This window comes from Triticum dicoccoides, chromosome 7B (genome assembly GCF_002162155.2).
Source record: "Triticum dicoccoides isolate Atlit2015 ecotype Zavitan chromosome 7B, WEW_v2.0, whole genome shotgun sequence".
In the NCBI taxonomy this organism is placed as follows: domain Eukaryota; kingdom Viridiplantae; phylum Streptophyta; class Magnoliopsida; order Poales; family Poaceae; genus Triticum; species Triticum dicoccoides.
This window is the reverse complement of record NC_041393.1, coordinates 222,750,602-222,775,042: the sequence shown is the minus strand read 5'-3', so window position 1 is coordinate 222,775,042 and position 24,441 is coordinate 222,750,602. Positions and strand designations below refer to the sequence as shown.

At 43.9% G+C, this 24,441-nt stretch overlaps 1 protein-coding gene across 1 annotated transcript; it reads left to right on the top strand.

Moving 5' to 3' along the window:
- Positions 1-16,167: 16,167 nt before the first annotated feature.
- On the top strand, positions 16,168-20,648 carry LOC119341586. Its single transcript, XM_037613456.1, has 10 exons — positions 16,168-16,398; positions 16,899-17,145; positions 17,257-17,469; positions 18,065-18,145; positions 18,218-18,304; positions 18,396-18,491; positions 18,605-18,658; positions 18,752-19,813; positions 19,900-19,939; positions 20,308-20,648. The coding sequence occupies exons 2-10, from the start codon at positions 16,906-16,908 to the stop codon at positions 20,454-20,456; spliced, it is 2,022 nt and encodes a 673-aa protein (XP_037469353.1). The 5' UTR covers positions 16,168-16,398; positions 16,899-16,905; the 3' UTR covers positions 20,457-20,648.
- The last annotated feature ends 3,793 nt before the right edge of the window (positions 20,649-24,441 follow it).

The window sequence follows — 24,441 nt, the reverse complement described above, 5'->3', positions numbered from 1 at the left end:
TGTTGAACCATTGGATGTAGTAAGGATGTGGATGTGGTCTTGTGGTGAGATAAAGCTTCTCCACCATCTCCATGCTAGCCAAGTTGTTGCAGCTCCCTCCATATATGATGACGCGCACAGAACGTTCTTTCACAACTCCCTTGGTATGGAACAAATTGTGCCTCTGATTTTGCTCAGCTTGTGTGACCTGCACACTCAAAATACGTTGAGCAACTAAACATTCATACCTGTCAGCGTCTTCCGGAGCCATGTATTGCGTCTCATGATCAGAATCATCTCCACCATGTTCTTCACGTGTAATAAGAGCCAAAGTCTCCTCATCATAGTCACTAGCGGACTCATATCCACCATCCGCGGTAACAATCATCACACGCTGAGATTTGCATTCTCTCGCATAATGACCTCCTCCCTTACAACGACGACAAATAATATCACTTGTGTGCCCTGTTGATGCCATGGAAGAAGAAGAACTCTGTGTAGGCCCGGCAGGTGCGCTCTTGGCAGATAATGGTGGTTGTGCCTGTTTTCTTGTATCACGGCTGGAGGAGGCACCTGATTGAGGTGCTGGTGCAGTTGAAGTAGAAGATGCACGCGGTGTCCATGATGAAGGTCGGCCTGCAGAAAAGTTAGTTCGCGCCAATGCTTGTCGATCCTGCACTTCACGTTCAGCTTTACAAGCAAGATGGAATAAACGAGTGATATTAGTATACTCCTTATAGTCTAGAATGGTCTGAATCTCTCTATTTAATCCACCCAGAAAATGTGCAAGCATAGATTCATTCTCCTCAACAATACCACATCTAATCATGCCAGTTTGTAATTCCTGATAATATTCTTCTACAGAATTTTTCCCTTGTCTTAAACGCTGCAATTTTTGAAGCAATTCACGTTGATAATATGGTGGAACCCAACGCGTACGCATAGCAGTTTTCAAAGCAGCCCAAGTAGTTGGAATAGGATATAATCTACAATGTTCAGACCACCATACACATGCAAAACTAGTGAAAGCACAAACAGCAGCAGCAACCCGTCTCTCCTCAGGATATTGTAAACATGTAAATCGTTGTTCAGTTTCTAACTCCCAAGTAAGATATATATCAGGAACATATCTACCCTCAAATGGTGGAATATTCAATTTCAGTTTAGGAATATGGACATCATCTCGTACCTGAGGTGGTGGTGCAGGCCTACCATTGCGAATAAATACCTGAGGTCGACCTGCTGGTGGTGGTGCTGGTGGCTGCACGTAGTTCTGATGTTGATCAACCTCATCCTCATAACCGCCCGCATACTCATCATCCTCCGCATCAGCAGCAGGAGCCACAGAAGTATCAACAGCAGCACCAACAGTTTGGCCAAACGCAAGAGGGACACGACTCGCTCGGCGGAGGTCTGTCTCACGACGTGGAGGTAGTCGTTGTTGTTGTTGTTGTTGTTGTTGTTGGAGAGGTGCGTTAGGTGCAGCGGGTGGTGGTGGTGGAAGACGCGCGAGCAATTCATTAAACTTGTTATCGAGCTTTGTTTCAAACGTCTTCTCCATGCCATCTATCTTCTCCATGGCCTCTTCAAATCTGTTTAGCACATCTTGCACCTGTCCACTCATCATTTGCTGAAATTTATCATGCAAATCCTTATTCGTCATGTTCTCCCAGTCAGTCTCATTGGCTTGTGATCCTGGCATGGTTAGCAGCAATAGAAACACACAAGAATATGATCCTACAGACTACTAACAAGAGGTGGTGGTGGGTGTCACAAATCCGTCAAGCAAATCTCAAATTCTTACCAGTTCTTACCCAGCAGCAGGCGGTGATCGGCAACCGTTGTAGTCAAAACTCTCAAAGCTTGGATAGAGCGATTACTAGGGAGAGTCAAATGCACGACGTAGATGTATGTTGAGCTGGGAAGGCTTATAATATGGTAGCAAAAAGGGTCAGCAATAATCAATTCAGAGATGCAAAGTTGAATAAACGCTTAACGACGGTACTGTGCTGGTCCTAGGCTAGACTGTGCTAGAGACGCGAGCCTAGAACACCAACAAAATCACGGCGCGGCACGTAAACAAGGGAAAAGCACACTCTGGAATTTTTTTTGCTCCTTTTTTTTGCGCTATTTTTTTTGCGCTGCTTTTTTTTGCGAAAAATCACTATAATGGCGAGTGTCTCAAAACTCTTCCCAGGTCAAACTGACAGGATGGGCACGAAATTTTTTCGACCAAATTTTTTTTCTTCGACTGCCGGAACCCAAAAACTGGAAACGGGTCAAAAAAACTGTCTATAACGGCGAGTGTCTCAATACGCTTAGAAACACCTAAAAATAGGATAGCCAGAATTTTTTTTGTCAAGTGCGTTTTTCGAAAATTTTGAGCCTAAACGGAGGGTGGTTTCCAGACTCTTTTTTTTCGAAACCTACTCCGGCAAGGAAACACGAATCGGAAACTAGATGTATCCCGAAAACAAACCTAATATGCAAGGAACTCGGATTGGTGGTGGATATATGGTGGTAGATGGCAGCGGTGGTGATATATGGCAGCGGTGGTGGTATATGGATACGGATTCGAAGCGGTGGCGGATAAACGGTGGTGGTAGATGGCAGGGGCGATGATGATGGTGCGGCGGCGGCGTGACAACTTATGACCAGAACTCGAAACTCTAAAAGACTAGACTCTAAGACCAGCAACTAGACACGACGATGCAACCGCAAATTCAACAACGCAAATACAGAAAAGATTATGCAAAGGCTCAGACTGGTTCGGATAGGATGAAATAACCCTAATTTTTTTGTGGCTTTTTCATGGACTATAGGTATGAAGAACAGACTCGATCTAAACTACGAAAAACTGTAAAATCTCACCGAGCAACCTGGAAATCTGATACCACTTGATAGAGGCAAAGGTGTCCCGTCTTTCGATGAGATGATGGATTTCGCTTTGGTGGAAGTCGACTTTGACGATCTGACTACGAACGTGCGTGGACATCGCACCTTAGCAATCGCTAAACCAACTCCGAGAGGTTATTGACCACGCCGAAGCACGATCAACCTGACCACGAGGGTCTGTTTCCTGCGAGCAAACGAAGAACAAGCAAGAAACTAAGATTGCAATCTGGATATTGCGAATATAAGATGAAAGCTTTATTGATCAAGGTGGGGTTCTGTGACGCCTTTGTCTAGTCGTTGAACACAAACGAAGTACGCGAAGTTGCAGCTATGGCGAACTTTAATCTAAACAAAACCCAAAGTCTAAACGGTGCCCTAAGGGCTGTATATATGGAGGAAGAGAGGGGGAATTTCGTGACCCTTGGTGGAGGGGTCCGAAATCAACCCTATCTCTTGTTTCCCCACACATACGGACTCTAAAAATAGCCTATACTTATGTATTTCAAAATTACATGGGTCTGGCCCAATAATAAGGTGACGCAGCACCTAGAATAGCTTCTAGACGAAATTTATGAAGTGACATCTTGTATATTTCGTCCAAGGCTTCATGCACCCATTATGGTGGCTTCAAAGTCCTGAAATCATCACTTGTAACTCCGTTCTTGTTCCCCTTGTGCATGCCGTTATCTCCATGCTTTCCCTTGCTCCAATGTTCATCCTTCTCCAAGCTAGGCCCTTCATTTGTAAGCAAAACAAATGTATCCAATTTAGGCAGCATCATATTCTCATGAACATTAGAATCATTACCAAGAAACGAAAGTACCTGATAATTTATTTGGCGTGCGCGAGCTCTAGTAATTGGTCCAGTATGTATAGCAGCAGGGGCTGTGGGTGTAACAATGGTATTGATGTCCTCATCATCATGCTTGACCATATCACATCACAACAAGCCCTGCAAAAGCAAGTTAGACGTCCTCTACTTTGTTGTTGCAAGTTTTACGTGGCTGCTATGGGCTTCTAGCAAGAACCGTTCTTACCTACACATCAAAACCACAATGATTTTTCGTCAAGTTTGTTGTTTTAACCTTCAACAAGGACCGGGCGTAGCCACACTCGATTCAACTAAAGTTGGAGAAACAGACACTCACTAGCCATCTATGTGCAAAGCACGTCGGTAGAACCAGTCTCGCGTAAGCGTACGCGTAATGTCAGTCTGAGCCGCTTCATCCAACAATACCGCCGAATCAAAGTATGACATGCTGGTAAGCAATATGACTATTATCGCCCACAACACTTTGTGTTTTACTCGTGCATATAACATCTACGCATAGACCTGGCTCGGATGCCACTGTTGGGGAACACAGTAATTTAAAAAAAATCCTAGGATCATGCAAAAATCTATCTATGTGATGCATAGCAACGAGAGGGGGAGTGTATCTTCATACCCTTGAAGATCACTAAGCGGAAGCGTTTATCAACGTGGTTGATATAGTCATACACCTTCACGATCCACCCGATCAAGTACCGAACATATGGCACCTCTGCGTTCAGCACACGTTCAGCTCGATGACATCATCGCCTTCTTGATCCAGCAAGACGGGTGAAGTAGTAGATGAGTTCCGGCAGCACGATGGTGTGATGACGGTGTTGGTGAAGAACAATCTCCACAGGGCTTCGCCTAAGCACTACGGAAACTATGACGGAGGATAAACTAGAAGGGACGGGGTTGCCGGCACACGGCTTGGTGTTTCTTGATGTGTCTTTGGTGCTAGCCCTGCCCCTCTATTTATATGTTGAGCCTTGGGATCGAAACTTGGAGTCAAAGCCTCCACAAAGTCGGTTTCACCCGAGAGGCAAGAGTCCTTCTCGGACTCCAGGGCCAGACGCCAGGGTTCCCGGCGTCTGGACCCAGACGCCAGGGACCCTGGCGTCTGGCCCCTGGACTCTGCACAACTTCCTTTTGCACTTTCCAAAAACCTTGTGGGCTTTCCCCTTTGGCCCAAATAAAGTGTTCTCGTACCCAAACATTTCGGGGAAGATCCGGAACCCCTTTCGGTGAATTTCGGAACACTTCCGGAGACCAAACACTATTATCCCATATATCAATATTTATCTTCGGACCATTCCGGAGTTCCTCGTCATGTCTGTGATCATATCCGGGACTCCGAACAACATTCAGTCACCAACATACATAACTCATATAATACTATATCGTCAACGAATGTTAAGTGTGCGGACCCTATGGGTTCGAGAACTATGTAGACATGACCGAGACACCTCTCTGGTCAATAACCAATAGTGGAACCTAGATGCCCATATTGGCTCCTACATACTCTACGAAGATCTTTATCGGTCGAACCGCATAACAACATATGTTGTTCCCTTTGTCATCGGTATGTTACTTTCCCGAGATTTGATCGTCGGTATCATCATACCTAGTTCAATCTCGTTACCAGCAAGTCTCTTTACTCGTTCCGTAATACTTCATCCTGCAACTAACTCATTAGTCACAATGCTTTCAAGGCTTATAGTGATGAGTATTACCGAGTGGGCCCAGAGATACCTCTCCGCAACACGGAGTGACAAATCCTAATCTCGATCTATGCCAACCCAACAAACACCTTTGGAAACACCTGTAGAGCACCTTTATAATCACCCTTTTATGTTGTGACGTTTGGTAGCACACAAAGTGTTCCTCCGGTATTCAGGAGTTGCATAATCTCATAGTCCGAGGAACTCGTATAAGTCATGAAGAAAGCAATAGCAATGAAACTAACACGATCATAATGCTAAGCTAACGGATGGGTCATGTACATCACATCATTCTCATAATGATGTGAACCCGTTAATCAAATGACAACACATGTGTATGGTTAGGAAACATAATCATCTTTGATTAATGAGCTAGTCAAGTAGAGGCATACTAGGGACTATATGTTTTGTCTATGTATTCACACATGTACTAAGTTTCCGGTTAACACAATTCTAGCATGAATAATAAACATTTATCATGAATTAAGGAAATAAATAATAACTTTATTATTGCCTCTAGGGCATATTTCCTTCACATACCCCCCGATACTAGCCATAGTTTCATCAAAATAAGCAAACAACACATGAAAAACAGAATCTGTCAAAAACAGAACAATCTGTAGCAATCTGTAACTTTAGAGTACTTCTTGAACCCCAAAAATTCTGAAATAAATTGGTTGACGTGAGGAATTTTTCTCTTAATCTTTTGCAGAAAGAATCGACCTAAAATCACTCTCAATAAAAAAATGGCAGCTAATCTCGTGAGCGCTAAAGTTTCTGTTTTTTACAGCAAGATCATAAAGACTTCACCCAAGTCTTCCCAAAGGTTCTACTTGGCACAAACACTAATTAAAACATAAAACCACATCTAACCAGAGGCTAGATGAACTATTTAATACTAAACAGGAGCAAAAAGTAAAGAACAAAAAATAAAATTGGGTTGCCTCCCAACAAGCGCTATCGTTTAACGCCCCTAGCTAGGCATAAAAGCGAGAATAGATCTAAGTATTGCCATCTTTGGTATTCAATACTTAAATATAACACTTATAACCCTTAGGAGTTTCCTTCTTTTTATTAATGATTAAACTCCTAGGCAAGAAATCAAGAAATTCATTTGTAGCAAAAGGTTCCTTAATGATAGCAAAAAAACTGGGGTGAACACTATTTGATTTGAGATCCGCATTTTCCTTACTAGAAGATTCACCCTTATTTTTAGGAACATACATTAATTTGGCAACTTTGGTAGTAGGAGGATTTGGAGTATTTTTCATGGAAGAGAAGGCAGACCCTAAGTTGGTAATAATATCCTCAAGTTTACCGATTCTTGTGGAATCTTGATCTATTCTTTCGTTAACTATAGGTTCCTTTTCTTTAAAAAAATTCAGAGTAACTCCAACCTTAGATCCATATTGGGTAATTTGGTTGTGGATCTTTTTATCCAAATTTTTAATTAACTCTGTAGTGGCAACTTTATTTTTAGTAATTTCAAGCCTTTGTATCACATGTTCCAAAGTTAAAACAGTTCCATTAACCCAAAGAGGTGGCGGGCCAAACAAATCTATCATAGCATTATAAGAATCAAAAGTATGGCTACCCAAGAAATTTCCTCCGGTAATGGTATCAAAAATATATCTATTCCAAGGAGTAATGCCTACATAAAAATTACAAAGAATAACGAAAGTAGATTGCTTCCTAGTAGATCTATTTTGAGCATGGCAAATTCTATGCCAAGCCTCTTTTAGATTTTCTCTCTCCCTTTGTTTAAAATTAAGAACTTCATGATCGGGAGTACTAACGATGATAGAAGGACTAGCCATGACGACAAACGACGACACAAGAAGCAAGGAAAAAGAGGCAAACGGGAAAGAGAGCGCGAATAAAACGACAAGGGTGAAGTGGGGGAGAGGAAAACGAGAGGCAAATGGCAAATAATGTAATGCAAGGGACAAGAGTCTGTGATGGGTACTTGGTATGTCTTGACTTGTGCATAGACCACCCCGACAATGACGCTAGAAATCCTTCTTGCTACCTCTTGAGCACTGTGTTGGTTTTCCCTTGAAGAGGAAAGGGTGATGCAGCAAAGTAGCGTAAGTATTTCTCTCAGTTTTGAGAACCAAGGTATCAATCCAGTAGGAGTATCCCTCATACCTACACAAACAAATAAGAACCTCGCAACCAACGCGATAAAGGGGTTGTCAATCCATTCACGACCACTTGCGAAAGTGAGATCTGATAGAGATAATAATAAGATAAATATTTTTGGTATTTTTATGATATAGATTGGAAAGTAAAGATTGCAAAATTAAATAGATCGGAAACTTATATGATGGAAAATAGACCCGGGGGACATAGGTTTCACTAGTGGCTTCTCTCAAGATAGCATAAGTACGGTGGGTGAACAAATTACTATCGAGCAATTGATAGAAAAGTGCATAGTTATGAGAATATCTAGGCATGATCATGTATATAGGCATCACGTCTGTGACAAGTAGATCGAAACGATTCTGCATCTACTACTATTACTCCACACATCGACCGCTATCCAACATGCATCTAGAGTATTAAGTTCATAAGAACAGAGTAACGCATTAGGCAAGATGACATGATGTAGAGGGATAAACTTAAGCAATATGATATAAACCCCATTTTTTATCCTCGATGGTAACAATACAATACGTGCCTTGCTGCCCCTGCTGTCACTGGGAAAGGACACCGCAAGATTGAACCCAAAACTAAGCACTTCTCCCATTGCAAGAAAGATCAATCTAGTAGGCCAAACCAAACTGATAATTCGAAGAGACTTGCAAAGATAACAAATCATACATAAAAGAATTCAGAGGAGATTCAAATATTTCTCATAGATAATCTTGATCATAAACCCACAATTCATTGGATCTCGACAAACACACCGCAAAAAGAGTTACATCGAATAGATCTCCAAGAAGATCGAGGAGAACTTTGTATTGAGAATCAAAGAGAGAGAAGAATCCATCTAGCTAATAACTATGGACCCGAAGGTCTGTGGTAAACTACTCACACTTCATCGGAGAGGCTATGATGTTGATGTAGAAGCCCTCCGTGATCGATTCCCCCTTCGGCGGAGCACCGGAAAAGGCCCCAAGATGGGATCTCACGGGTACATAAGGTTGCGGTGGTGGAAATAGGGTTTCTTGGTGCTCCTGGATGTTTTTAGGGTATGTGGATATATATAGGCGAAGGAAGTCGGTCAGGGGAGCCACGAGGGGCCCATGAGGGTGGGGGCGTGCCCACCCCCTGGGGCGCGCCTCCCTGCCTCGTGGCTTCCTCGTTTGCTTCTTGACATCCACTCCAAGTCTCCTGGATTGCGTTTGTTCCAAAAATAACTCTCACGAAGGTTTCATTCCGTTTGGACTCCGTTTGATATTCCTTTTCTGCGAAACACTGAAATAGGCAAGAAAACAACAATTTGGGCTGGGCCTCCGGTTAATAGGTTAGTCCCAAAAATAATGTAGAAGTTCTTAGTAAATCCCATTAAACATCCAAAACGGGTAATATAATAGCATGGAACAATCAAAAATTATAGATGCGTTGGACACGTATCATCCCCTCCACCGGCAACCTCGGTCGTCGGTGGTGAGGGGGGTCATCGGATCCACGTGCGTGGATCATTTTTAATCCCTCATAGTCCAGGTTTTTAGGCTGTTCATCGTCTTGGCTCCAGCGGCAACGATGACGGCCCTGAATAAAGATTTTTTGGATCCTTCCCTTTCCTGACGAGGCCATCGGTCCTATGGTTGGGGATGGATTTGGAAACCAGTCTGTTCAAGCAAGGTTGGCGTGGCGGCGACATCCTCGTGGTGGACCTGTGTCCTCGGGCTCCGCCGTTGCAACGATGTTTGCTCCAGCACCGGCGCGGAGCTTGGGAGGTAGTCCAGGAACGGATGCAGATTGTGGTCTGCATCGACGATATCTAAAAGACGGAACATGTTCTGTGTTCGTGGTTCGTGGATGGCAGGTATGGTTTCCTCCTTCGGTGTCTTAGTCGTGGTGGGGTGCCAGATCTGGAGTTCGATGGCGTGTCCGGGGTGTTGCTCCGGTCTGATTCGTTCAATGGTAATGGCTTCACTTTTGGCGAGCCACCTTGGAGGTCCGCAAAGCTGCATATCAGCGATGGAGCCGCGTCGAGCTCGCGTGAGGAGGTGATCTGTCATCCTTTTCTTCGGTGGCTGCTGTGGTGGTGCCGGAGGCAGGTGACATGCATTGGTGTCAGACTCAAAGACGTTCTGTTATCTTTTCAGCTTTGTCTTGTCAGTCCTTACGTGACCTGTGTTGAATATATGAGCAAATTACTACAAATTTTAATCTGAATAAACAAAATATAAATCATGACAACACTAGTAGAGATTAAACTAATCATGCGAACTAGCATAGTAGATGAACAGATCACATCTAGGGCACATACTAGAAACATGAATTCTACCACAATCTCAAACAAGAAGGATAGAATCACATATGGTGCAGAGGGAGTAGCACCACTGGCGTTGATGTTTTCGGCCATGTCGTTGAGGATGAGGTTGCCGAGGTCGGGGTTGTTGGCGAAGTCGTCGCTGCCAGTAGTTGCGTGAGTGCGCTTCCCAAAAACCTGATCGCCCCTCTCCCGTACAGGATCACGAGAGGCGGGGTTCTGGAGGCCTGTTGTCCCTTCTCCCGGTGCACGCCGAAAGGAGGGATGGAGAAGACTTGCGTGGCGGCGCAATAATCTGGAACGGTGGTGCGAAACCATATGAAGTGGCGGCCTGCTAGGGTAGATGTCTGCCTGACTATATAGTGCGGGCCGGGTAGGTCGTGGGAGTAAAACCCACATCCGAGTCGCAATCCAAAAGAATCGGAAATGGTTCAGTAATTAACGCGTCCGTTAATTATTAATTAATGACTCATTAATTTTTCTCGAGCAGCAAAAATATAGACAACGTGCATAGCTCTGTCCTCGGCTTGGCTCAATCCCGCAACCCGCGGCACGTCGTGACGAGGCATGGCGTGGCGAGGCGAGCGAGGAGGCGGAGCACGCTTGTAGGTCTCCTCTTCTCATGCTCATACAAGTGGTAGAAGAGCTCACCTTATAAAGAGGTGCAACTCCCTCTCAACTTCCATGGTGGGACTAAACTTTAGTCTCACTCACTCCACTCACATGTGTGCATGAATAGGCCAAGAGAATTTCAGAATTTTAGTTGGGCTTTGGGCCAAATGCCTACTAGCAAAATTCCAACAATCCCCCACAAAGTCTCATTGGCACATCTCATCATTTAGTTCCAAAACATTGTTTATATAACGGTGCTTAGTGGAGACTGTAAAGTTGAACTTCCACTCAGAGATTTATGCTACACTAGATCACAACTTGAATAGTGGACTATGCCTTGAACTACAAGTTTTCTACGAGACTAGTTTCACACAAATTCTTGACTGATACTGGGCTGCCGCAAGGCTTCCCCGCGGGTGGAGCGTATACGTCATACTCCAGGGCCTTTCATGAATTTATTAGAGAACACCCAATTCTCACAGACTGCGATGTTAACAGTCAAATCCATATAGGCATGTTCCTCGGGAGATGCTCTGCAGGACAACATCTCTGCTCACTCAAATAAGCCACTTGGAACACATTAAGATAGATATCAACCTGTCGTGTAGATCAGGAGAGTACTGCATCTTCACGGAGTGGGATAATTAAAATAGGGATACTCTCCTCTTAGCTGACCAACAACTTGTCTCCCACTTCTACTTCACGGGATCACCGATCACATAGAGTGGGTTACCACTATGGACAACTCATGCGGTGCGTCTCAAACCCATCTCCATCGATGCATTATCTATCATATTACGTGATAGACCCTTTGTGAAGGGATCTGCCAAGTTTTTCGACGTTTGGATATAATCCAACGTAATAACTCCAGAGTTCCTCGGTTTTCTGATAGATTTTAGTCTCCTCTTCACATGCCTTGAGGACTTCATATTGTCCTTAGAACTATTTATCTTGATGATCACAATTTGATTATCACAGTTCATCAGGATAGGGGGTATTGTTTTTTCAACCATAGGTAAGTCCATCAATAGCTCACGAAGCCACCCTGCTTCAACAGTGGCAGTGTCTAATGCCATGAGTTCTGCTTCCATAGTTGACCTCGTTAAGATGGTCTGCTTGTAAGACTTCCAGGAAATAGCGCCACCACCAAGTGTAAAAACATAACCACTTGTGGCCTTAATCTCATCAGCATCAGATATCCAGTTCGAGTCACTATAACCCTCCAGCACCCTTGGATACCCGGCGTAGTGAATCCCATAGCTCGCAGTGCCTTTCAAGTAGCGCATAACTCTCTCAAGCGCATGCCAATGATCATCTCCCGGTTTTGACACAAACCGACTCAGCTTGCTCACAGCAAAAGAGATGTCAAGCCTCGTGGCACTCACCAAATACATAAGCGAGCCACTAATCTGAGAATACCTCAGTTGATCTCTAGCAATCCGTCGATTCTTTCGAAGCAACACACTAGCATCATATGGAGTTGGAGAAGGCATGCAGTCGCTATACCCCAAAACGACTCAAGATCTTTTTCACATAGTGAGATTGAAGCAGTGTGATCCCACCATTCTCATATTTCAATAGCTTGATGTTTAAGATAACATCAGTTACTCCTAGATCCTTCATCTTGAAGCAATGGGATAAGAAATCCTTAACCTCCTTGATTAAATCAAGTTTGGTTCCAAAGATCAGTATGTCGTCGACATACAGACAAAGAATAACTCCTTCGCCCCGACCATGGCGATATTACACACACTTGTCACCATCGTTTACTACAAAGCCGACAGCAGTTAATGTTCTTTCGAACTTCTCATGCAACTCTTTAGAAGCTTGTTTAAGGCCATATAAATACTTTAATAACTTGCACACCTTTCCTTCCTGACCAGGCACTACAAAACCATCTGGCTGATCCATGTAAATTTCCTCCTTCAACTCTCCATTAAGGAGAGCCGTCTTAATGTCCATTTGATGAACGAGAAGACCATGTGAGGCAGCCAGTGATAGTAGCACCTGAATTGTGGTCAGTCTAGCCACGAGTGATTAAGTATCAAAGAAGTCTTCACCTTCTTTCTGGGTATAACCCTTAGCCACAAGCCATGCCTTGTACTTTTCAATCGTACCATCAGGTCTAAGCTTCTTCTTGAACACCCACTTACATCCTACAGGTTTACACCCATAAGGACGGTCAGTGATCTCCCAGGTTCCGTTAGCTAAGATGGAATCCATCTCGCTACAAACAACTTCCTTCCAGTAGTCAGCATCAGGAGATGCATAGGCTTCTGAAATAGTCCTGGGTGTGTCATCCACAAGGTATACAATGAAATCATCACCAAAGGACTTTGCAATCCTTTGTCTCTTAATCCTCACAGGAGTTCCATTGTCACCCTCAACAGGATTCTCAACGTGTTCCATCGCAATGGTGGGTTCAAGAATTACAGCGAATTCCTCACTAGATAGAGTAGGTATCTCCTGATTTGATGAACTCGACATATCCTTCAAAGGAAATATGTCCTCAAAGAAAGTTGCATCATTAGACTCCATAATCGAACCAGCATGCATGTCGGATACCTCAGATTTATTATCAAAAATCTATAGCCAATGCTATGAAAAGCATAGCCCAGAAGAACACAATCCACGGTTTTTGGTCCAAGTTTGCGCTTCTTGGGAAATGGTATATTGACTTTCGCCAAACAACCCAAAAATGCAGGTAAGAGAGTTTTAACCTTTTCCTTTCCCATTCCTCAAATGGAGTCATGGTCTTTTGCTTTGTGGGAACTCGGTTTAGGACATGACATGCAGTCATCAGCGCCTCCCCCCCACCATTCCTTGGAAAGGCCCGATGTGTCTAACATGGCGTTAACCAAATCAGTTAGAGTTCGGTTTTTCTTTCGGCCACCCCATTAGATTGAGGTGAGTAAGGATGCGTCCTCTCATGGATTATACCATGTTCCGCACAAAGCAAATCAAATTCATTGGAAAAATACTCTCCACCACGATTGGACCTTAGCTGTTTAATTTTCCGGTCAAGTTGGTTCTCCGCTTCAGCTTTATAGTTTTTGAAGAAAGTTAAAGCCTCATCTTTTGATTTAATAAGATACACATAACAATATCTAGTAGAGTCATCAATCAACGTCATGAAATATCTCTTTCCACCTTTTGTCAACACGCCATTCATCTCACAAAGATCAAAATGTATAAGCCCTAGTGGCGCCAAGTCTCTTGCCCCTGCAGTCTTATGGGACTTGCGAGGTTGCTTAGCTTGCACACATACTTGGCACTTGGAGCCTTTGACAGTAGATATTTTTGGAATTAAATTCAAATTGGCTAGCTGCATCATGCAACCAAAGTTAATATGACAAAGTCGTGAATGCCAAATATCAGACTCATTATTTTGGCAAACATTATTAATAACTTTAGTGCAAATATCTGACAAAGACAGGCGGAACAAGCCTCCGCTCTCATAGCCTTTTTCAACAAATTGTCCATACTTAGAAATTACCACTTTATTGGACTCAAAAACCAACTTAAAACCATCTCGACATAAACGGGAACCACTAACGAGATTTTTATTGATGGATGACACATGATGAACGTTCTTCAGACGCACGGTCTTCCCCGAAGTAAACTTCAGATTGATCGTACACCTCGAACGATAGCATGTGACCCATTCCCCATAAGCACGGGAGACGTCCCTGTGACCTGGTAAGAAAAAACATAGAGGCGTCAGCACAAACATGTACATTGGCACCGGTGTTAATTAACTAATCAGGAGAATGAAATACTGAAAGGATGGTAGGAAGAATATCGTACCCAGATTCCTTCATATCAGTATCACCGATGACAACATTAGCGGACTTGCCGCTCTTCTCATGTTCGTGCTCCTCAAAGCGGTTAGGACACTTTGGAGCCCAGTGATTAGGATCACCGCAGACATGGCAAAGTCTCTTCCCCTTCTTGTGAGAATTCTTCTTGAAGTTGGTAGAATGTGACGGCTTGTTCTTTGTATCAAACTTGCCTTTGCCCTGAGTTTTGTTCTTGTTGTTTTTGAACTTGTTGGGCTGGAAGTTCTTCTTCTGTACCATGTGGGCACTAGAAGCTCCCTCAGCAACTCGAGCACGTGTGTCCTTTGCTCTCGCCTTCTCTTCAACATCAAGAGTACCAATGAGATCCGCAACGGAAAACTCCTGTCTCTTGTATTTTAGGGAAGTAGCAAAATTGTTCCACGAAGGTGGAAGCTTGGCAATGATGCCCCCAGCAACAAATTTGTCCGGCAACACACACTTAAAGTACTCAAGTTCCTTGGCGAGTGGCTGTATCTCATAAGCCTGTTGTACAACAGAGCACTCATCAGTCATCTTGTAGTCATAGAATTGTTCCATGACGTACAATTTGCTGCGGCGTCCGAGGCACCAAAATTGGCCTCAAGCGCAACCCACATGCCCCTGCCATTGTCAAACGACATATACGAATCCACAATGGAATCATCAAAAACACTCAAAAGAGCGCATTTAAAGAAAGTATCGATCTTCTCAAAAGCTTCCAGCTGTGCTGGATTAAGATCGCCCTCAGGCTTGCCCTTAGTGGCGTCATAGCAGCACATGGTCTGAAACCAGTAGACTGCTCTCATGCGCCACCTCTTATATTGCACCCCCTTAAAGGCAGGCAGCTTCAAATGCGCGGCAAAACCACTCGAAGTAAATTGCCTATAACCAAGTTTTTGGATTGTTGTATATATGAGCAAATTACTACAAATTTTAATCAGAATAAACAGAAGATAAATCATGACAGCACTAGTAAAGATTAAACTAATCATGCGAACTAGCATAGTAGATGAACAGATCACATCTAGGGCACATACTAGAAACATGAATTCTACCATGATCTCGAACAAGAAGGATAGAATCACATACGGTGCAGCGGGAGCGGCACCGCCGACGTTGATGTTTTCGGCCATGTCGTTGAGGATGAGGTTGCCGAGGTCGGGGAAGAAGTCGTCGTTGGCGAAGTCGTCGCTGCCAGCAGTCACGCGAGTGCGTTCCCCAAAAACCCGATCGCCCCTCTCCCGTACAGGTTCACGAGAGGCGGGGTTCCGGAGGCCTGCTGTCCCTTCTCCCGGTGCACGCCGAAAGAAGGGATAGAGAAGACTTGCGTGGCGGCACAATAATCTGGAACGGTGGTGCGAAACAATACGAAGTGGCGGCCTGCTAGGGTAGACGTCTGCCTGACTATATAGTGCGGGCCGGGTAGGTCGTGGGAGTAAACCCCACGTCCGAGTCGCGATCCAAAAGAATCAGAAACGGTTCAGTAATTAACGCGTCCGTTAATTATTAATTAATGACTCATAAATTTTTTCCCGAGCAGCAAAAATATAGACAACTTGTATAGCTCTGTCCCAAGTGATAGAAGAGCTCCTTATAAAGAGGTGGAACTCCCTCTCAACTTCCGTGGTGGGACTAAACTTTAGTCTCACTCACTTCACTCACATGTGTGCATGAATGGGCCAAGAGAATTTTAGAATTTTAGTTGGGCTTTGGGCCAAAGACCTACTAGCAAAATTCCAACAACATGTACTTTGTTCTTTACGATATGAATAAGACACGTATTACCATAAAAAAAAAACAAGTTACACAATCAGGTTCAGAAGGCATGTTTGTGTACATACGAAGGCGTAAACCTGTTCTTCTTCAGCCCGTCAGCGATGACGCGAGCGACGGAAGCCGTGACGGCACCGAACCCGGGGTCCGTGTGACCGCCGACGTCGTCGTCCTCGTCGTCTTTGCGCTCTCGAACGTTCCGCTCGCCTCCAAATAACCCACACCCAAGGACGGAGAGTCTGCCAATCACTTCCCCGCGTCCAGATTCCGGAAGCACCCTTCCGTCGCCCCCTCCATCGGCCGATTGCTCCGTGGTGCTCGGCTCGGCGGGAAGCCTCTGCCTAGGTGCGTACGGTCGCTCAACCGCCTCTACCCGCAGGCTTCGATTTCCTCTTTCGCCGGTCGCTCAATCGGCGGCTGCCTGCTGCGATTTTAGCCCGGGTGGTTGCGATTAGGTTGGGAATCTTGGTCGAATTGGGGGCAGTCTTATAGGATCCCAATAAGTATTCAGTTGTGGTAGTACTAATTTGTATGTCTAGTTTTCTACAGCTTCAGTAAAGATCACATGGGAGTATTGGGACAGCAATACCAGTGGGAATTCTGCCCCCTTTTGGTTGCCTCCAATATTTTCCTCTGCTTCTGACGGGATCTCGAAAATTAGGAGTAGTGTACAGGATGATAGCAATTGGGCTCAGGATTGACACCATAGTGTTAAACAGGATGCCTTGAGCTTATTTTCATGGCTAATTTTCTATCTTCCCTTCCCACTGATAACATTGATGAGATGACACTCTGGTTGTAGATATCAAACACATAAACTGACAGCATAAGGTGGTTTTTGTCAGGAACAAAATGGATGAACAGAGAATAGCTCGAATATCGGTCACTTGGAGAGGCAGGCAACTTGATGTTGATGCAGACCCAAGCTGTACGGTGAAGGAATTTGGGCAACTGCTCCAGGATTTGACTAATGTTAAACCAGAGACGTTGAAGCTCATAGTTCCGCAATCTGCAAATAAAGGTTCCAAGCTGATCAGTCCATTTTCAGACCCCCATTCAAGCTTAACACTGAAAGAAGCTGCTGTCAGTGAGGTAAGATGTGCATGCATTGCACGCATATTCAACATGCTGTTGGGTAATTGCTAATGCAACGGTGAATAACATCATTTCTATGCACCTTTTCTCTCTCTTTTCATGCGTCAGGGAAAGCCTATTAGAATGATGGGTGTCTTTGAAGATGAAATTGAGGAAGTATCAGACAATGGCAAAAGACCAGATCTGCGGATAATTGGATTTGAAGAGGAAGAGCAACGGCTGAGGCAACGATCTTCAGGCAGGCCCCGAGTTTCACTAAAACTTCCACAGGGGCAATACATCTTCTGTGATTTTCGGACACTTCACTTACCCGAGGTTGAGGTTAGTCAATTTTCTGACCGCATATATGTTTTTGGGTTCATATGAGACACCAGATCCATTGGATAACAATCATGACACCTGTTTGCTCTTTTGGACCCTGCATATGCCAACCTATCATAAATCTTACTTCTGCTCGTGCTACTTTGTACCTTTACATTTTTGGTCTTCCTGCTTGAATAATTCTATGCTCTTTCCATTGGATCATTCGAGCAGTCAGCAGTGTGTATGTCATAGATATTGATTTGCATAGTATGAAAAACTAGATTGTGTAATTTAAACAAATATCTATACAGGAGAGCATAGAAGACCCAAAATCATGTTGTCTGCTAATTTGTTTATTTAGTCCAGAATAAATGAACATAATTTTGAAACCATTTCCATCTCATACCACTAACTTTCTAGAATGATGAAATCCATGTTATGCTCCTTGATCGTGTCAGGTGTTACCTATAAAACCCTACTTTCTCTGTACTCTTTGTTGAATAAATGAAGGCTAGTAGTAGCAACTTTCTGTCTGATTTGTATAATCGTGGGTAGGCCAATCATGGCATCTTAAATTAAAGTTGTGCGCTTATTTACTTTTTTTGGGTGCCAGTTGAATCCACCACCTTCGGAAGCTCTGAAAAGAATGCACATGCTTGCATGTGACCCCGGCATAATTGCGATCATGAACAAGGTAACAATATTCAAGTGGCAAGTATGTTTCTTTGTGTAGTTTCATATTTACACAGTTAATTTTTTTTTTCAGCATAGATGGCGAGTGGGAATCATGACTGAAATGGCACCAGTGGGATATGTAGGTGTTAGTCCTAAATGCATTCTAGGCTTCAATAAGGTGAATATGAGTTATTCTCATACAGCACAATTAATATTCATCACTCAGCAATTTTTGTTTTCTGAGAGTATATTGTGTGCTATTCATATAGAACATGGGAGAGGAGATATCCCTTCGCCTACGAACTGATGATTTGAAAGGATTTCGGAAATACGAAAGTATCAAGAAAACTCTGCTCCATGAACTTGTAAGTTTTTTAGTTTTAGATTTCCATAGAATCTGTATTCCATATGCGGACCACCTTTTTGCTATAGTTACGGGCTTTTACATTTTTTTTACTTGTCTATTCATCGATTTCAGGCGCATATGGTGCACTCTGAGCATGATGCCGACTTTTTCGCGCTTAATAAGCAGGTAGTTTATTTTAGCTCCCCCTGTTACCTTTGTTTGCCAGCTGTTTACTTTGACTTCACCTGATCCTCAACTTATACTTATTTTTCTATTCAGTTGAATGAGGAAGCTGCGTCTTTGGACTGGACCAAATCAAGTGGACATGTGCTGAGTGGCCGCAAAATATTTGATTCCTATGAAGATGAATTTGATTTAGAACCGGAAGCTCATGTCGTCGGTCACAAGCTTGGGGGAGGATCGAGTTCACTGGCAAGTGCCCGTGTGTTGCCAGGGGTAGCTGCTTATCAGCGTCTCTTGAGTGCATCATCAACAGATTTGGGGAGTTCACACAGTAGTGTTACTAAATCTGTGGAGAGATATAATGTGCAAGGTACACAAGCTGAATTGGATCCAGATGATGCTGGTCAGGATTTTATTCAGGAAAATGTGAAGGCGGAACCAGACCCAGATGATGATGATGCCATGCCTATTGATGTGATGATTGTGACATCAGGATCAGCAGGTTTTGTAGCATCTACAAAGCAGAATACCATAGGTTTTTCTGAGCCTGTTCCTGATGATGTTGCCAAGAAAAGCTCTGTTGGTTGCCTAGAACCTGATCCTGATGATTCCGCAGATGTTGACATGCTTAACAGGGGGATCAATGCTGAGCATGATAATGAACCTGATCCTGATGATGGTACTAGTGAATTTGTCCTGGAATCTGGGAACAAGATGGAAGTGGAGATGGAGCTGAGAACTGACTCCACAGTTCTGAAATCTGAACCTGATCCTGATGACTCCTCTAGCTCTATTCAGAACCAGAAGGTGAGAATTGATGGGAAGCACATGGGAGAACCTGATCCAGATGCTAGTACCTTTGGAGCTGTTCTGAAATCTGGAAATAAGATTCAAGCGGAGATTGGGCAGAGCAGAAACCACTCAGTTTTGGAGTCTGAACCTGACCCTGACGATCATGCTGCTAATTTAAAGAGCGATGAGCTGCAAAGGATAGAAGAGCCAGTGGCAGCCCTGTGTTCGCGCCTCCAGAAGGCTATTGAAATGCTCCGGTCACAAGCAACACCTTCAGAGGCAGCCTCTGCACTCCAAACACTCTTCAAAATTATCAAGAATGTGATAGAGAATCCAAACGATATTCGGTATAGAAGACTGCGTAAGGTATGCATGGTTTCTGTATGCCTTTGTCTTCTGATGCAACTGAAACAAATTATTGCTAATCCTCATCCTTTTCTCCAAACTTCTAGACCAATCCTCATTTCCAAAGGAGTGTGGCGAATTACAAAGGTACATCTCTTACCTCTGCGAACTGCCACTTAGACTAGCCACAATGGAGAGTAACCTACACTAGTAACATACACATATTCCTAGACTATGTTACTACCTCAATAGTGGGTAGTAACATAAGTGTGATAACATACAAAACTTCATTTATTAGGTTATAGACTCATATTGCATTGGGACATGTGATGTTACAGTAACTAGCTAAGTTACTAGTACTACATCTCTCTTCATTAACTCATTGCCACATAAGCAAATTTGCTGAGTTGGACTCGATATTACTACCGAAGTTACTCCCACTGTGGCTAGTCTAAGTCTTAAAATTCTGCTGTTCACGAGGAGTAACTATCTTCTTCCCCTCCTCTCAAAACCAGCTGCGATGGAGGTCCTCAAGTTGATTGGCTTCTGCGAGGATGTCGTCTCGGATGAGATTGGGCGTGCGGAGACCTATCTGGTACTGAAGAGGAACGATCCTGGGTTGCTGTGGCTTGCGAAGTCCTCCCTTGAAGTATCCATGGCTTGATAAACCTTCCAGCTATAGACCTGTATATCATGACATTTCATTCCCTTTGTGCTGCAAAAATGGTTTAGTGTGGTCTTTGTGGGATGAGAATGAGAACATTAAACTATGTGTTGTCTGTCAGCTTCTCAACTGTATATCAAATATATGTGATTGCAGATAGACTCGTAAACATCTTGTCTGGGGCTTATGCTAGATTGAATTGTTTGGAGAAACATTGAGAGAGCGCGACACAACTTTTTTTTTTTGAGCGTGGATACCGTGACACATTTTTAAGGGGTAAACCAAGTTCTTATCAAAAACCACACTTCAGGTCAGTCATGGGATTGGCCAAGCCAGACATGACGCCGTAACGCCGTAACCTAGAAAGAGAGAATTTGGCTAAACTATGTGCATCCGTATTGGCCAAGCTAGACATGACGTCGTAACCTAGAAAGAGAGAATTTGACGAAGTTGGCTAAACTATGTGCATCCGTATTGGCCAAGCCAGACATGACGCCGTAACTTAGAAAGAGAGAATTTGGCTAAACTATGTGCATCCGTATTGGAAGCACGACCTTTCAAAGTAAAATTACATTGAAATAAAGTTGCTTGAAGTCTAATGTGGCTAATGATAGCTCTGTAGTTGCCTCGGCTGCCCTTGTTGATATCATCAATCACTTTGTGTCTGATGCGATGACAAAATGTTGGATATTGAGATCTTCGGCTAGTGCAATTGCCTCCAATCGCCTCTACTTTGGGGAGTCTTAGGTCAACTTCAGCGCATGACCCCAAATGGTCCAGCCGCATCCGTATGGGATAAACGGACACAAATCGCGGCCCAAGCGTGGGAGCAAACGGACAAATGTTCATTTTTTGTCCACCGAGGACACATTCCCAACCTAAATTTGGGTCGCGTTTGCATCAAAATGGACAACACACGGATGGGCGGGATGCACGCCCTTGTCCTCCACTGGCCCGTCCGTTGGGGACACAAACGCGCCCACTTTCCCTCCATTTCCCCAAACCCTCCCAAGCTCCCCCTCCTCCCTCCTCCCTCCTCCATTGCCGGTGCCCCGAAGAAATCCGGTGACCAGGTGAAATGATCTATATGACGACTAGAGGGGGGTGGGGGTGAATAGGCGTTTTAAAACTTTTACGGTTTTGGCTTTATCCTAATGCTGAATTTAACTAACAGATACTTTTCAAGCACAAATCCTAAATATGCTAGGCTCAACTAAGTGCACCAACAACCTATGCTAAACAAGATAGGCACTTAAGGAAACTATCAAGAACAAACTATATCACAAGATATGGAAAAGTAGGAACAACTAAGCAATTCAACTAGCAAAAGATATATCAATATGAGCAAGTATGAATTGCAAAAAGTAAAGGGTGTGGGTATGAGATAACCACAAGTGAGTCGGGGACGTGGATTTATCCTGAAGTTCACACTCGTGAGAGTGCTAATCTCCGTTAGAGCGGTGCCGAAGCCAAAGCTCCGGGGCGTCACCAAGTGACTCACCGTAATCTCCCTTTCGAGTCACCCCCAACGGATGAGCCTCGGTTCACTCGGGGTTGGTTTTGAAGGCGACCACCACACCTTTACAAACTTCTCCGGAGCACACCACAACCATGGAAGTTTCCGGAAGAACTTGACCACATAGGCCACTTTCAACACCCTTTCCCGGAGCACACCACAAAAGGAAGCTTCCGGGGGAACCTTGGCCACATAGGCCTCTTCACAATCTTCTCAATGTATCACCAAACCGTCTAGGAGGCGGAAGCCTCCAAGAGTAATAAACTCACGGGTTCTCACTCGAACTAATCGATATGGGGAGCTCAAACCAATGCAACAAATGCAATGCAAGGTCAAGCAACAAATGCTCAAGTCACTCTCTCAATCTCACAAGATGCAACTCAAGAAAGTGGGAGATTGAAGAGAGGGGATGGAATGGAGGAAATCAACAAATGACTCCAAGATCGATCCACAAATCCCCCTTCACTTAGAGGGGAGATAGGGGTTTGGGAGAGGTGTCAAGAGGCTCCAAATGATGTTAAGAAAGTGTATGAACAGCCCTCCAACCGGTGGGAGGAAGAGCCCTTAAATAGCCAAAACCCAAAACTAGCCGTTAGGGCTCAACGGGCAGTTCCTGGACACCCCGTGCCCACGGGGGTTTAGGCCCCGTACCCACGAGGTCCCGTGTGCACGGTACACGCCTGTGTGCACGGGCCCCCGTGTCCACGGGGGTCAAGAACCCCGTGTCCACGGGGTACCCAGGACAGCCTGCAGCAGCCCACTAAAACAGTGATAACTTTGGCATACGGACTCCGAATTCGATGATCTTGGGCTCGTTTTGAAGCTATGCAAAAGCCCAAGGTCCTCACATAGAGAACCACCCAATATCAACAAGAAAGAATGATGCAAGTAATGCAAAGGTTTGAGCTCTCTACATGCGACGTGATCAAGCTACTTGCCTGAGAGTCCCTCTTGATAGTACGACTATCAAACCTAGTATCTGGTCTCCCACCAAGCACTGTGAGACCGGCAAAACTAGGAAAATCTAGCTAAGTTATGCCTTTGCCTTGCATATTCAACTTGAGCTTGGTGATGACTTCAATGCTTGTCTCAAGTTGGAATCCCTTTCTTGTCCACAACCACTTGGTGAACAAGCTCGAATTACTTCCTCATATTGTAATAAGGGAAGCCTTAACTTAAGCCCATCTTCACATGAACATTATCATGATGTGGACCGCAAGCTTCAAAGCATATAACCTCCGACTTCTCATCTTGCACTTGGACTCCTCGAACCCGACGACCATCACCACTTGATGTCATCCACACATAGGCTACTTGAGATCTTTCCTTTTGATGCAAGCCCATGAGAAACACCTAACCCACACAGACATAACAAACACATAGCATGGGTTAGGTAACAAAGCACAATTCACGATTACTTAGCATACCACTAGATCACTTGATCCCACGTGGTATAATGTTTTTTCGTTGAGAGTTGACCATCCAGATATAATCTTCGAGCTTCATCCTGGTCAACCATCATCTTTACTCCAAGCTCCATCTTGGTTTCTTTAAAGCCACAATGAACTCTTCATTTCCCTTCATTGCTTTAAGACAATATCATCAAAGACTCTTTCATGACCATATCAAGTTCCACTATGAATATCATCTTGGTCACCACTTGCCCTTCTGAAAACTCCATCACAATCTCTTGAGAGGCATAATGAATTCTTCACTCTAGTTGCTTGCTTCAAGACTTGATCAACCGAAACCCAACACGTGAGCTCACCATGATCTTGTCTTGAAATCATAACTTGAATTCTTCTCTTTGATTATTCTCTCAACCCTTGATCCTTAAAAGCCCAAATATGTCAGTCTTTGAGATCCTCCAATGAACTCCACCATGAACATAATTAGATTACGCACAAAAATCAATCTTGATGGATTCAATAGAAGTACTCGAATACCAACTTGAAACCTCAATGGATATGGGATCTCGAGAGCCAACACCTAGGCCTCGTGATCACGGGGTATCCAGAGAGTTGACACTCGACCCCATGCGCACGGTACAAGCCCTTGTGCATGGGGTATCCAGAGAAGGATACCATGAGGACTTCTTCAGATGCTTTGATGGTAAACTTCCCAAAACAATCCAATGCACTTCAAGCATCACTATGGAACATATCTTCATATAAGATTCAATGCACTTGATGCTCCATAGGAATTGTCATTTAACTCTAAAGCATAGAGCAAATATATCTTCATACATATGGACTTCATCCTTGATCCCATCCAATATCCTTGAGGCACCATCTATGGACAAAACCTTCAAATATATCTCATTGAAAAACATTAGTCCATAGAGATTGTCATTTAATTACCAAAACCACACTTAGGGGCTACATGCCCTTTCAATCTCCCCCATTTTGGTAATTGATGACAATCTCAACAAGAGGGTTTATATAATGAATTTAAAACAAGTATGCAATC

Excerpts from the sequence above, each read along its gene's own strand:
- LOC119341586 (XM_037613456.1), top strand. The coding sequence starts at position 16,906 with ATGGATGAACAGAGAATAGCTCGAATATCGGTCACTTGGAGAGGCAGG. Across the intron at positions 19,814-19,899 it reads GGTATAGAAGACTGCGTAAG|ACCAATCCTCATTTCCAAAG; the intron begins GTATGCATGGTT and ends CCAAACTTCTAG. Across the intron at positions 19,940-20,307 it reads GAGTGTGGCGAATTACAAAG|CTGCGATGGAGGTCCTCAAG; the intron begins GTACATCTCTTA and ends TCTCAAAACCAG.